This window comes from Typopeltis vanoorti, chromosome 12, assembly GCF_054136105.1.
Source record: "Typopeltis vanoorti isolate ZY-2024b chromosome 12, IOZ_Tvanoo_1.0, whole genome shotgun sequence".
Classification (NCBI taxonomy): Eukaryota; Metazoa; Arthropoda; class Arachnida; order Uropygi; family Thelyphonidae; genus Typopeltis; species Typopeltis vanoorti.
This window is the reverse complement of record NC_143560.1, coordinates 57,228,190-57,242,413: the sequence shown is the minus strand read 5'-3', so window position 1 is coordinate 57,242,413 and position 14,224 is coordinate 57,228,190. Positions and strand designations below refer to the sequence as shown.

The 14,224-nt window shown below is 34.7% G+C and overlaps 1 protein-coding gene across 1 annotated transcript in view; it reads left to right on the top strand.

Moving 5' to 3' along the window:
• LOC150100812 (eukaryotic initiation factor 4A-I-like) overlaps nucleotides 1-14,224 on the top strand; it is a 245,289-nt gene that overhangs the window by 184,719 nt on the left and 46,346 nt on the right. Inside the window, exons 7-8 of the mRNA XM_090402124.1 lie at nucleotides 161-304; nucleotides 5,803-5,940. Coding sequence (XP_090258250.1) covers nucleotides 161-304; nucleotides 5,803-5,940 — 282 coding nt within the window. The remainder of the gene's footprint in view (nucleotides 1-160; nucleotides 305-5,802; nucleotides 5,941-14,224) is intronic.

Genomic DNA, 14,224 nt, shown 5'->3' with positions numbered 1-14,224 from the left:
TGTCCTTCATAAGCAGTAGAGGGGAGGTTTATATGCCACTGCTGCTGGTGAATATATATGTAATGTTGTTTAGCTCATTTTATCTACACACTATAATTCTGAAATAATTATTAATTTCATATTATATTTGAAATTCTGTTATGTATTTCTTTATTGTTAGGTAATATTGTTATCTGCAACAATGCCATCAGATGTTTTAGAAGTTACAACAAAGTTCATGAGATCACCAATAAGCATTCTAGTGAAAAAAGAAGAACTCACTCTAGAGGGTATTAAACAGTTCTATGTTTCTGTTGAGAGAGAGGTAAGTTTAAATGTTAAACTTACCTCTACCACATTCCTTAGAGAAAAGCATAGATTTTATTATTTTTATTTAAATGTATTTCAGTTTTTCAGTGAGGACTGATATTAAAGCAGTCATCCCCATTTACAAAATGTTTTGACACATTAGTATTGTGCGGATAATATGGAAGCTCTAGAGACCAAAAACAGATGACTTTAGCAAGTCACTGAAGTAACCTTCAAAAATATGGAACTGCAACTCAGCTTGTTTTTTTGGAGACCTAAACACCTACACAAAGCCAGATTATGTTTCCATACTTTCAACTTTCCATTTGGCTTTTCATGATTACTTGTAATCATGAGAAGCTAAAGTGAAGTACATTGTTTGGGAAGGAGGAGGACACATTTCCCAAAATCTTTCATATCAAATTTTACAAATTTACATGGTCTCACTTCCAAGTTCAGTAATGCTGTTTCCATTTTTGATCTACAGAATTATGCATTTTTTTATCACTTGCTACATAATCATCTCAATTATACCATTTAGATATTCTTATTCTTTTCATGTGAAAAATTTTTATATCTTATATAAGAGGGTTTCAATCGAGAATTTCTTCTTTTAGATCTTTTTTTTTTAAAGCTAAAAGTCTTGTTCTCATTCAGAACTTTTTTAAAAAATCTTAATTTCCATCTTTAAACTAGTATGCAATTTCAAGTAGAGTTATGGGAACACATGATGGAGAATTGGACTATGAAACTTATTTGTATCTATAGTCACAAAGAAAGTTCTGCTAGGGAAGAAGTGGGGGAATTTTTCAAATCATTAGAAAAGGCAGTTGGCACTTGAATTAAATGGGAAAAATGATCCTTGTTTGGAGATATGAACAGCAGAGCAGAAAGTAAATCCAAGACATGTGGAAACGTTCTGGAAAAATTTACATAAAAGGGCAAAGCTAACGATAATGGTGTTTCCTGGATTTCTGTTCAGGACACAGACTAGTCATCACTAACACCATGTTTCAACATAATGATTGCACAAATTCACATCAAGTGAAGATAACACTAAAAGAAAAGTGTTATTGAGTATGTTATTGCTAATAACAATATCTTCATGATCGGTGTGTTACCGAAACAAATTACAAAAACAGATGATATTCTTCTAAATAAGAACTACATTTTTCACATCTTCATGTTATATTCAGACAATAGTGACCAGGAATTGCAAGGAGTAGTTATAGTATTCAACACTGAATAAAAGGGTAAGCTTCTTGAATGGCAAGCAATATCAAGCAAAGTGATTGTCGGCTAATATCAAAATGGAGAATTGCTGACTTATTTGTGTGCCCATGGTCCAACAGAAGGTTCTGCTAAGGAATGAATGATTGAATTTTTTCAGTTATTGGAGGAGGCAGGTGACCTAAAGAAATAGTTGATTCTTGTTGGAGACCTTAACAGCAGTGTAGGAAATGCATACTAGACATACAGAAATGTTTTGGGAAAATTTGGAGAAAAGAATTGAGCTAATAATAATAATAGTAAGTATCTGCTGGATTTCTGTTAAGGACATGGACCAGTCATGACTAATACCATGCTGTTTGTACATGTCTTTATGCTGGAGCATAAAGACATGTACAAATTCACATGGAGAGAAGTCACAAGAAATAAGAAAAGTCTCATTAATATATTATTGGTGATAGTGATATCTTCATGCAGGTTTAGGACACACAAGGTATACTGGAGATTTGAAATAGGAAGTGATCACCATTTAGTTATGAACAGATTAAAATATGAATATAATGTTGAAAAGAAAAGGGTGTAAGAAAGTTTATAAAAGAGCCTGGTTGGCTGTGTGATTAGCATATCTGTTCTCCAGTTACATGAAAATCCATAAATGTTATTCAAAAAAAAAAAAAAAATTAGAGTTCAAAAACCTTGGCGATTCACTGCCAAACTTTGCAGAAAGCATTGATTCAGTCAACCAGGAAAGTATTCAGGGAAGTTGTAAGGATAGAAAAATCAGAAGTCCAATGCACTCATACACTTGTCTGTCATGGAAAAGAAGAAAGCATATATTGTAGGTTCTTAGCAAGTAACTTATCATGTGCTGTGAAAGAATAAAGAAAAATGTAATAAAGTAAAGCAGTTTATTAAAGGAACTGAACGAAAATTGCGGGAAGACTTGGATAAGAATATAGAAGATAAATATGGGCGGCTTGGTTGACTGTGTGATTAGCATATTCGCTCTCTGGTTCCATGACAATTCATTGAAAAAACAATTCACCGAAAATTTTAATTAAAATTTCATTAAATTGATCCAGCCAAAGCAGAATTGCTAACATTTCAAAAACTTTTTTTTTTTTCGAAAATGTTATGATAAAAGTGATCCATTTCGAACAAAAACTGAACCGTGCAGACAGCTTCTTGTACCAACAACTTCTACTAATTCCACTAAGTCAGAGAGTTATTGTCATACGTAATTTGGACACATTGTTTCTTTGGTGCCCCGAATATTGCTGAACTGAAAACTGGAATGGCTCAACATGTTCTTGTAAAAGTTTCAAATAGCAAATATGATTCAGATTCGCTATTTGAAACTTTTATTCATCCCATAATAATTCTATTTGAATTATTATGGGATGAATAAAATTCATGGAGCCTATGTAGGCTATGCCTTTCCTCCTGGAAACGGGCAAATCAGCCCCATGAACAGACATGAAACAGTTATCAGATAAAAAAGACAATAAGAAACCATGTTGTTCTATAATTATTCCCTATTAAAGTAGCATTGCTTTCTTACTCTGCACGGTTCAGTATTTTTTCTAAATGGATCACTTTTATCATAACATTTTCTAAAAGTTAAAATTTTTGGTGAATTGTTTTTTCGACGAATTGTCATTCGATGAATTGCATTTTCGACAAATTGTCGTTCGATGAATTGTTCATTTGATGAGCTCTCCAGCCAAAAGGCTGTGGGTTCGAATCCGCTGTAGACATGGATGTTTGTGATTATCTGTTAAAATACTAGTGGTGGTGGTGGGCAGTAGATAGCATTGATGTAGATAATGCTGTTCACTATAGTTGGTGGATTGAGTGGTGGAGATGGAGAGTTGTAGAGTATGTGGCCTCCCTTGATGAGTCTTTGAACTCCTTGGAGGTGCACGTAATAATAATATCAGGAAGCTAGTTCTGGAGGTTATTGAAACAGCTTAAAATGTCTAAAAGCTGTAAGAGAAATCAGAGATGATAAAAGTGATGCAGTAACTAGAAATAAAGATATTCAAGATGTCTAGGGTAATTACTTTGAAAACTTGTAGAATTGGGAAAGAAGTCATCATAGAAGAATGGTAGAAAATGGTCAAATGAATTCAAATCAGGAGTACATATCAATACTTAAGATAGGAAAAAGGCATTAGAAACCTGAAATGTGGAAAGGCATCTGGAGTAAATAATATTCAATCAGAAATGTTCACTTTTGGAGGTCTAAAAGTTTTACAGATGATGTTTTGTATTAAATTGAATAATTGCTGTGACAAATTTGATTTGAAAATCAGTAATAAAAAAGACAAAGACTGAAAATAGGACACAATGAAAACATCAATTGCATCCTGAATGGAGAACCTATAAAACAGTAAAACTTCCAGTTATTTAGGCACAATTTTTAGTGAATACAGTAAACTAAACATGGAAACAGATTACTGGAATTCACTGGTATGGTCATTGGTCATCATGTTGGAGGTTTAATGGAGTATTAATATTAACAGCACTAGGAAAGATTAAAAACTATTTTTATTCTTCCAGTATTTCTTCTGTCATTGAGACATCTTCATGGAGTATAAGCTAACATTTGTAACAAACACACACACACATACAGTCCTATCTATGCAGGGTGCTCTCTGTGGGTGTTTGTAGGAGCCCAGGGTTGTAAATTGGGATCTCTGAGGATTAATGTTTCCCAAATTGTTGGAGGTTTCTTGCATCCTATTTATTTAAATTTGGTTAATTTCTGAGAGCAGCTGCAGATTCCTAAAACGATCTTTCTTTTCTAAATTTACTGTTGGAGCATGGTGGTTTTAGGATCATAGAATCTTCCAGGAAAAAAAACACTGTGCATCCTTGAACTTATTGACTGATATAGAGCCCCTACAGCAGACACTGGGAAACCCATTCCACTCATTCACCACTCTCCAAGAAAAAAAATCTGATCTTCGCACACTTGCTAACTACACTGTCCATCAGTTTCCAGGAGGAAATATATTCTCTACATTAATTGTATAAAATGCTTTTAGTAACTTAAATTATCATATCTTCACTTTTCGATCTATCAGCACTTTTGCAATCCATAAACTCCCAGCTTATTATCATAGGGAACCATCCACAGATCATTTTACCATCTTGGTCACTCACATTTGGATCCTCTTCACCACTCACTCATCACCCAAGAAATCTAGGCTATTAGACTTGTGCACAGTAATTCAGATTTGGCCATATCAAGGCGTTATAAAGAGAGATTATTAAATTTTAAGGAAAAAAATTGAGTGTGTGGGTTGGGGAGAGATAATGAGAAACATTTCAGAATCATATTCTGAAATGGCATACTAGATAGTGGTGGCTACTGATCTGAAGAGGATGAATATTCACTTGTTTATATGTCCCAGCAGCATAATGTTCCTCTTCTATTTATGGGGTCTTACTCAGAATTTTCATGTGTCATTAGCACACCTTCTCAGCCTTCTACATGAATAAAAATAATGCCCAGAATATAACAAAAAAAAAAAAAAAAAAAAGTACTGAACTTCGACACCCATTTACTCCATAACATATATCGTTGTAGTTATTCAGTTTTTTTTTTTTTTTTTTTGCACCATACTGTAGTAGTTTTAAACAGCATCATAAAAATTAAATAAGGTAAATAATAATAATAATAACTGCTAGCTTTTAAGTCAATCTACACATAACGTTCATCAGAAAAATTAAAACTACTGGCTCACCTGCAGGTAATTTGCAAAAACACTCAGTGCGAACCATTCTTCAACAGATATTGTCTTCATACTAAGTTATTTTACTATACACTACTAACTTTTACTATTTAACCGCAGACATTTGTATTGCAAACAAAAGTTGATCCAATTTCTCTGAATTTCACTAGCAATAGTACTGTTTTAATTTAATTTTATTATTATTATTTTCTTGAATTTTGTTTATGGGGTCTTACTCAGAATTTTCATGTGTCATTAGCACACCTTCTCAGCCTTCTACATGAATAAAAATAATGCCCAGAAATAAAACTTTTACACATATGCTTAGAACCATTGTTCCTATGCAAATTGTAAACTGTTGTACAGTTTAACAACATAACATAGTTTACTCCAGTAGTGGTGCATACAGTGATTCCACGTTTGTGTCTACATTTTTTATCTGGACATTCATACTGTATAACTTATTTTTTTCATGAAAATGCATGTTTAAATAATTTTAATTAATTTTGTTTTTTTATGTGTTTATGCTATATTTAATTTACAGGAATGGAAGTTGGATACACTCTGTGATTTGTATGAAACATTAACCATCACACAGGCAGTTATATTCTGCAACACACGACGGAAAGTTGATTGGCTTACAGAAAAAATGCATCAGAGAGACTTCACTGTTTCTGCTTTGGTGAGAATTGTCATGTTATGTCTGTATAGTTTTAGATATTCTTGATTTATTTAAAAATATTCCAAGTATTTCTTAATTTAAATGTTATGAGATCAGGTTATGAGAGGATATAACAGCTAGTGAAGTACAAGATAAAGCCTCTCCTAACCAAATGTCAGTTCTGTCTGCTTGTGGTATAGCCTGCTTTAACAAACCAGGATGTGATGATTGAGTCTCACCAGAATAACTGATCCAACATTTGAAAGAAATGCTGAATGCATGCCCAGTCTGGGGGACTATTGTCACCACTCCTGTCATCAAACTCATTCTGATATAACTGTTAACTAAATCAGAGGACTCATTTATTATTCTTAAACCTTGCAGAAGTAGACAGAATGGATAAATTTGAAAGGAAACCTGGATCAAATATGAATATTCTTTCTTTTAAGGTTACACAGTGGTCAGCATTCATTGTGAAGAATTTATGGAGACAATTGAACACTTGACGTTTCAACCTCTATATTGAGGTTGTCATCAGAAAATCGTCCATATACATGACACTACACAAAAGTGAGATAAATCTAAATTCTTTGTTAATCATTTACCTTAGCCTAACCTTTTTATTTGTGTATAACAAATAAAAAGTTATACACAAATATAAATTAACAAAATAAAATAAATTTTTATATATATAAGTATATTTACTCAATTCACTTCATTTGGATAAATTTTTTTCAATTTTCAAGGAAATCAAATAGGGGGGGGGGGGGGGGGGGGTAGCCAACTTCTGTAACAAAGAAGCCCTCAATTTATAATCATAGCATTCCAACAGATTACTTATCATCTTGGTCACACCTCTAGATCCTCTCCATTATTTCATCTCCACACTGTGCACAGGTGATCAGACCTCCAGATGTGACTGTATAAGCATTATAAAGAGAGTGATAACTTCCTTATATCTACTTTTAGTGTGTTCTTCAATAACCTATTCAGCCATAGTTTGTTGCTGAATGAGAAAAGTGGTAACTGCACTTTTGATAATCTTACTGATTTTACAAATGTAAGATGGTTAAATAGATGAAAAATTTTGGATTTGCACTTTCTGCACAACATGATGACTCATGAATAATATGAATATTAATAAGTGAGCAATCACAGTCTATTCATGAATTTCAATTCAAGCTGAACCACCTTGCAGAACAATGCCAAAAGAATGATTTAACACATTAAGGAGAATTCATTAAGGAAATTACATTTACTTACTAAAGAAATTTCTTTAGTCTTTAGATAATCATGGATTTGTACACATTTAATCTTTAGATAAGCATGGATTTGAAGATGAGATGCTTATCTTGCAAAGTGCAAAACACATAAAAGGTAAACAGTAATGTTCTTTCAAAGAGATGTGGCTCACTATTCTGACAAATGAATCTTCCAAATTTAAAGATTGCAATTTCAGAATTATTTTCCATGTTTGGAGCTACATGGGTATGCTAGTCAACATTTCTATGTTAGATTTCCTCAAGTCTAGATACAGATATTGGCTTACTGACAAATTTAGAGGCAGAACTAAGATGTTCATCGAGCATAGGTATTAAGCCATATTTCGTGAAATTTGTTGATCCTCCCCCCCCCCCCATCAATTTTCACATTGAAGGTAAGTTGAAATGCAATTGTTTTCATTAAACTAACATGTTTCAGCGATTTTTTTTATTTTTGCATAATGCGCCCACAGTTGTGGCCACTATCATATCCTGTACACCTCAAGGGGTGTACAGGATATGATAGTACTACATGAAAAATTTACATCATTACTAACTTCCTATCTACAATTTTCCTCCAAATCAGTCTGTTACTTGTCAAGACTCCAACATTACCAGATCTTATATTTCTATTGTCTAAGGCACTTTGTACCGTATTAATCCACATATATCTTGGTCTTCCTCTGGGTCGTTTTCCTGCCAACTTGGCAGAGAACACTTGTTTTGGTAATCTTTCCTCGCCCATTCTGTTTAAGTGACCATACCACCTGAGATTAGCTCTGCTAACACATTCCTGGATGCTGACAATGTCAAGTTCTTTCCTAATATTCTCGTTTTTAATATGATATTGCCATTGATGCCATCTGTTCACGCCTCTAATCTTTCTCAGGACTCATATCTGTGGTCTCTAGTCTTTGGTCAAGTGTTTTACTTCTGACCCAGCTCTCAGATCCATAAGTTAAGACTGGTTTGAACACTGTCTTGTATACAGCTAATTTAGTGTTCCAACTAATTTCTCTCCTATTCCATATGAATTTATTCAGTTGACTTCCTACCATACCAGCTTTGTTGATTCTGTTGTCTATTTCCATATTTAATTTACCATCTTCACTAAAAATCATGCCTAAGTTGCTGAAATGTTTTACTTGTTCCACAGGTTCTCCATTCACAACACAGTTGACATTTTCAACAATTCTGCCTATTTTCATTGTCTTTGTCTTTTTATTGCTGATCTTCATACCATATCTATTACAACAGTTATTCAATTTAGTTAGAGAATCTTGCAGACTTGTAGCGGATTTATTTAGAAGTATAACATCGTCCGCATAAAGCAAAGAGCTGACATTAACATTTCCAATTTTGATATCACGTTTAATACCACTTTCCTTCATAATGTGATCCATATAGATTATGAATAACAGAGGGGATAATGTACATCCTTGTCTCACACCAGTTTTAACATTAAACCATCTTCCTGTACTTCCTTCAATTCTAACCGCTGACTTACAACTCAAATAAAGACTAAGTATTGCTTGATATAATGCCCCATTGACACCATATAACTGTAGCGTATTGAATAGCTTCTTTCTTGGCACCTTGTCATATGCCTTTTCAAAATCGACAAAACTTAAATAGAGATCTTTGTTATATTCCCATGATTTCTCCACTATTTGTCATAAAGTGAAGATCTGATCCTGACAGCCTCTATTTGACCTGAATCCAACTTGTTCTTCACCAAGCTTTTCTTTTACAATTCTTCTCAACCGTTTCTCAAGTATACTTGCATATATCTTACCAGGAACACCCAGTAGGGATATACCTCTGCAATTCTCACATTCAGATTTATTTCCCTTTATATATGGGTACTATGAGTGCTCTACTCCAATCATTGGGAATTCTTCCCTCTGTCCAGGCATTCTGAAGTATGCAGTGCAGCTACTGTAAGACGTTTATACCACCATACTTCAGCATTACTGGTCGAATATCATCTACTCCTGCTACCTTTCAAGCCTTTGATATCCAGGAATACATATCCATACTTCAAGTATGGATATGTATTTCTGACTGAGTGCCTGGTCAGTGTTTTTTATCGCTGTGCTGTCATCACTGCTTGTTTCAGCAAATTTTCAAAGTAATTACTCCATACTTCAAGGATATCTTTTTCTTCCGTTTTCATGTCACCTTTATCATCTCTAACTCCTTTTACACTCTTTCCTCCATTCCTAAGCTTCTTCAACAACCTCCATAATATTTTGCCACCTTCTTGATATTTATTTTCTATGTTCTGGTCAAAGTCCTCCCATGACTTTTGTTTAGCTAGTTTTACACACTGTTTATCTTTCTTACATTTGTCTCTGTATTCTCTAAGAGCACAAGCTGACTTATTTGCCAGGAACTTTTGATATACCTAGAGGAACAAGTCATATTAAATACTATGAGCCTGGTAATTTAATGTCAATACTATTGTCATTAAACATGGAGTTTATTAGAACAAAACAGCAGTCCTTACAAGTTGTTTACTCTTAGAACATCTTTATAAAGAAATGTGCAAAACTTTACTTCATTGTCCTAACTTAAACAGATTCAGTGGTCTATATCTATCTCCTTTATGGGAGATAGTACTTTTTAAATCCTTAGTACTTTTTTCTAACTTTATTTTGTGTGTGTGTGTGTGTGTAATATATACATACATACATACATATATATATATATATATATATATATATATATATATATTTTTTTTTAGTTAGGAAATTTAGACTTATTTAGACTCAGGTGGTGATTTTTGGAATTGTTTAATTGCCATTCTGTGATCCTGTACTGATGATGCCTATGACACTCAGGTGAAACTTCTACATTAATAAAGTTTTTTATGTGAATTTTCCTCAGTTTTTATATTTCTTTTGATGGTGCCAATTCACGGTATTTCATTATTAAGACAAATTATGTATTAATCATCTGCTCACCAATTCTGAAAATCATTCTAACCTCTTTGAATTCTTATCCTTGAAACTTGCTTTCCTGTTATACAGCTACCCTAACACTGAGGTCTTCTTCCCCAATGACATTAATATCCCAACTCCTTCTGGTTCCTTTTCTTCCCATTCCAGTGATCTTGCTGGAAAAGGTGCCGAGCTGTTTGCTATTAGCAGCTAATTCAAAATTGTTCATCTGCCAACCAGATATCCAGCAGTCCTCTGCACTCACCCACCTCTGGATTGTTTCTTAACCAGGTCTTTTTCCATGTGCTCTGTTCAGGTGGCCGCTCATCTTAGTAGTTCAGATCATGACCTCATGACCTTTCATCTCTAGTAGAATGCCATCCTCAGCTATTCACAACATCATCCTTGGACACTACATCACTAAGTGGGAAGATCTCTATGAATTTTATTCCTCTTTCCATAGTTGAACTGCTGTTTCCATTCCCCACACATTAATCCCATGTGACAGAAGTTATCCTTGTTGCAGTGAGGATCTTCATTCCACTCTGTTCAAAATTTCTGTCCAATATCCAAGCTACATTTTCAAAGAAGTGTACTAGGACAGTTTAAGAGGGGGGGGGAAGCATATTGTAAGTGGCTTGAGACAAATTCTAGCATCATATATATATATAGCCATAAGCCCACAACATTTACAGAACAATCATTAACAAGGCCTAGTCTGATTAAAGAACTCTCCTCCTGTGCCTTCTGGTCCCTTGCATAAGCTGTTGGGTGCAATTTCTGTTTATCTGTGCTCCCACCTCTCTCACCCATTTGGCAGTATTGCCACATCAAGATAAAACTGATCTCCTAGCATCATCTCTTCTGGCTCTTGCATAGATGACTGAGGCAAATCACCTTCATCTTTACTTGGAATGTTGCATCTTATTCCCCCTGTAGGCATCTGCAGAAAGGCGTTAGAAGAATCATGAACAGTCTTGGGTATCAAAAAGGCTTTTGGTCTTGCTGGTATCACAAAAGCAAGAAGTAAGTCCAGTTCCAAAAAAAAGGGTGATAAGTGTCTACCTTCCAACTATCAGCCTGTTATTCTTATGTCAGTGATGTTTAAATTAATGGAGAACATCATCAGCAGTGAACTTCATCTAGAAAACTGTCACCTGATTAGGAACCATCAACATGTATTCTGCCAGTCAAGAGCCACAGCAGACATCTTTGCTTCTTTACCAACCTCTGGACATTCATGTACCTGAAACAATTTGAAGAAACCTCTCCTGTTGTGCTTGTTCCAAAGAATTTGACATCAATGCCTTTCAGCAAATTGCTACCTTATGGTCTTCTTCCCGCTTTTGGACAGCTTTTTTTTTTTCCCCCATCTATCACTGATCACTCACTATATGTTATAGTGGAGGGTGTTCTCACTGCAGATTTTCATGTTGGTGGGTGTTCCTGGAGGCTCTGCTATTTCATCCACCCTCTTCCTCATGTACATAATGCCTCCTACTTATATGACAGGTTTGCAGCATTCAAGCTTAAGATCATCTAAATGATGTTATTTTGAATAGCAGTTGCCATGGCACTTGGTTGTCGCATTCCTTTTACAGACACCTACATACATCTACAAAATACAAATCTTTATTATATTTTCATGATTTCTCAAACTATCTATCTTACAGGGAAAACCTCATCCTGACAACTCCTATTATGTCTGAATCAAGATTTTGTTTTCCAAGTTTTTCTCTTCCACAGTTTCTCATAATCCCTTTTTGCATAAATCTTACCTGGAACGAAATTCTTCATTCTCTCACATTCAGTTTCAATTCCCTTTTTTATAGCTGGGCACTATGAAAGCTCTACTCTAATCATCTAGAATTCAACCCTCAGACCATGCTTAAGTTATGCAGCCACTATAAAACTTGAATACCTCCATATTTTAGCATTTCTGGTCAGATATCACCTACTCCTCCATTTTCCTTTTTGCATTTCAGATTTTCAATGGCATTTCTGTCAGCATGTTTCTCCCTTGGTTGTGCTTGCACTGTCAGCATTCTGTGGAAAACTAATTGAGGAACACTGATATTACAAACACGAAACTCACTTTTTTCAGAACTGTGAGAAAATTGTTATAGCTCTCAAAAGCTGTTCAACAGTTATTCAGCATTGCTTGGTATGCATAGAAAATACTAGCATCACAACAAACACCATGTTTAAGAAACAGGATATTTAAGAACCCTAGAATTGAGCATTGTGTAATGGAAACATGGGTGCAAAATATTCATTCAAATTTAAAATTACTGGGGAGTATGGTTATGAAGCATAAAATGGAAAAAGTTTTTTCCATTTGAAAGTATTTGATTTGACAACATTGCTTTTATTCAGCATTGCTTGGTATGCATAGAAAATACTAGCATCACAACAAACACCATGTTTAAGAAACAGGATATTGAAGAACACTAGAATTGAGCATTGTGTAATGGAAACATGGGTGCAAAATATTCATTCAAGTTTAAAATTACTGGGGAGTATGGTTATGAAGCATAAAATGGAAAAAGTTTTTTCCATTTGAAAGTATTTGATTTGACAACGTACAGTGTTGCAACTTATTTGTACTTGACAATAAATTACATTCTTGTTTTCATCCTATACCCAAGCATAAACTTAACCTTTGCGCTTGGTGCTCATGTGTAACAGATTAACTGTTAGATGAGAGATTGGTACTAGCTGCCAGCTCAGTTCTGTCATGTCTACGTCATGGCCTACAGATTGAATGCCATCTCCCAGATGGTTGCATGCAAATTTCTCTATAACACATAGGCCATCTGAGAGATGATGTTTCTTTTTGTAGTAGCACCAACAAAGAGTCAGGCAGTTTTTAAATGAAATATTTCTATTTCTGGCTTTTTGATGAACTGTTCACGAGAGACTGATTTATACATCTGATACATAAGAAAACATTAAAAAAAGTATACAAAGATTTTTTTTAAGTTAAGGGATATCACATCTCATATTGTTTCTTAGCCGAATATAGAAACTATATAAAGTTCGGCAACTCCAAGCATAAGCTTGGAATCACCTGGATAGTGCAACACCTGACCCATTTGGTAGTGCACACTGAGGCAACTCATAGTAAGGGTGGAGCAAGCTCCGATCACTATTCTTGGTATTTATCCATAATGTGAACTTAGCTCCTAGGAGCTGTATTACTGTTATATGAGGAGCCTTTGGCTCTTCATATAATTAGTAATTTATTAGGATACCTTCTTGGCAATTCTCATAGAAGGGATGTAAGTTCTGTTTGCTACAAACTTGGTATTAACTAGGTCTACCTACTCACTGATGAGACCTCAATAAAGATTGAAACCGGTCTGGGTAGTGACCTTCTCTCATAATGTAGAACAGTAATACAGCTCCTATGAGCTAAGTTCACATTATTGGTAAATACCAAGAATAGTGATTGGGACTTGCTCCACCCTTACTATGAGTGCCTCAGTTTGCACTTCCAAATGGGTCAGGTGTTGCACTATCCAGGTATTTGCTTACGTTTGGAATCGCCGAACTTTATATAGTTTCTGTATTCGGCATGAAACTCTTTGAGTTTCTTATTCGGCTAACAAACAATATGGGATGTAATATCCCTTAATTTAAATAAGTTCATGTCACCGAATTGAAGCCTTTGGTTCTTCATATAATTAGTATACAAAGATGTTTTTCCATCTCCTGTGTTGAAATAGTATCCAAGCCAGGAATTCAGTAGAGTAGCAGCCAGAGTTAAGCTGCCATTCTCCATTGTCATCCCAAAGATTGCAATCCAGCTGTAGGACATGCCATTGGTCACAGACACATGATCTTAGAGGGTGCTTCGGGATGTCATCCATATGATGCTGAATGAGTGCAAAGGGTTAAGCATGAAGCATCTTCACGGTTAGTCTCTCATTGAGAGTATAAATAATCTTTATACGCTCAATGTAGAAAAAGGATGATATGCCTTTTTCTACATGCATAATGAAAAAATATGACTTCTCCCTTATTTTAACTTTGGTGTCTTCTTGGATCTGGCTCCCACTGATGAGACCTCAATAACAATTGAAACTGGTCTGAATAGTG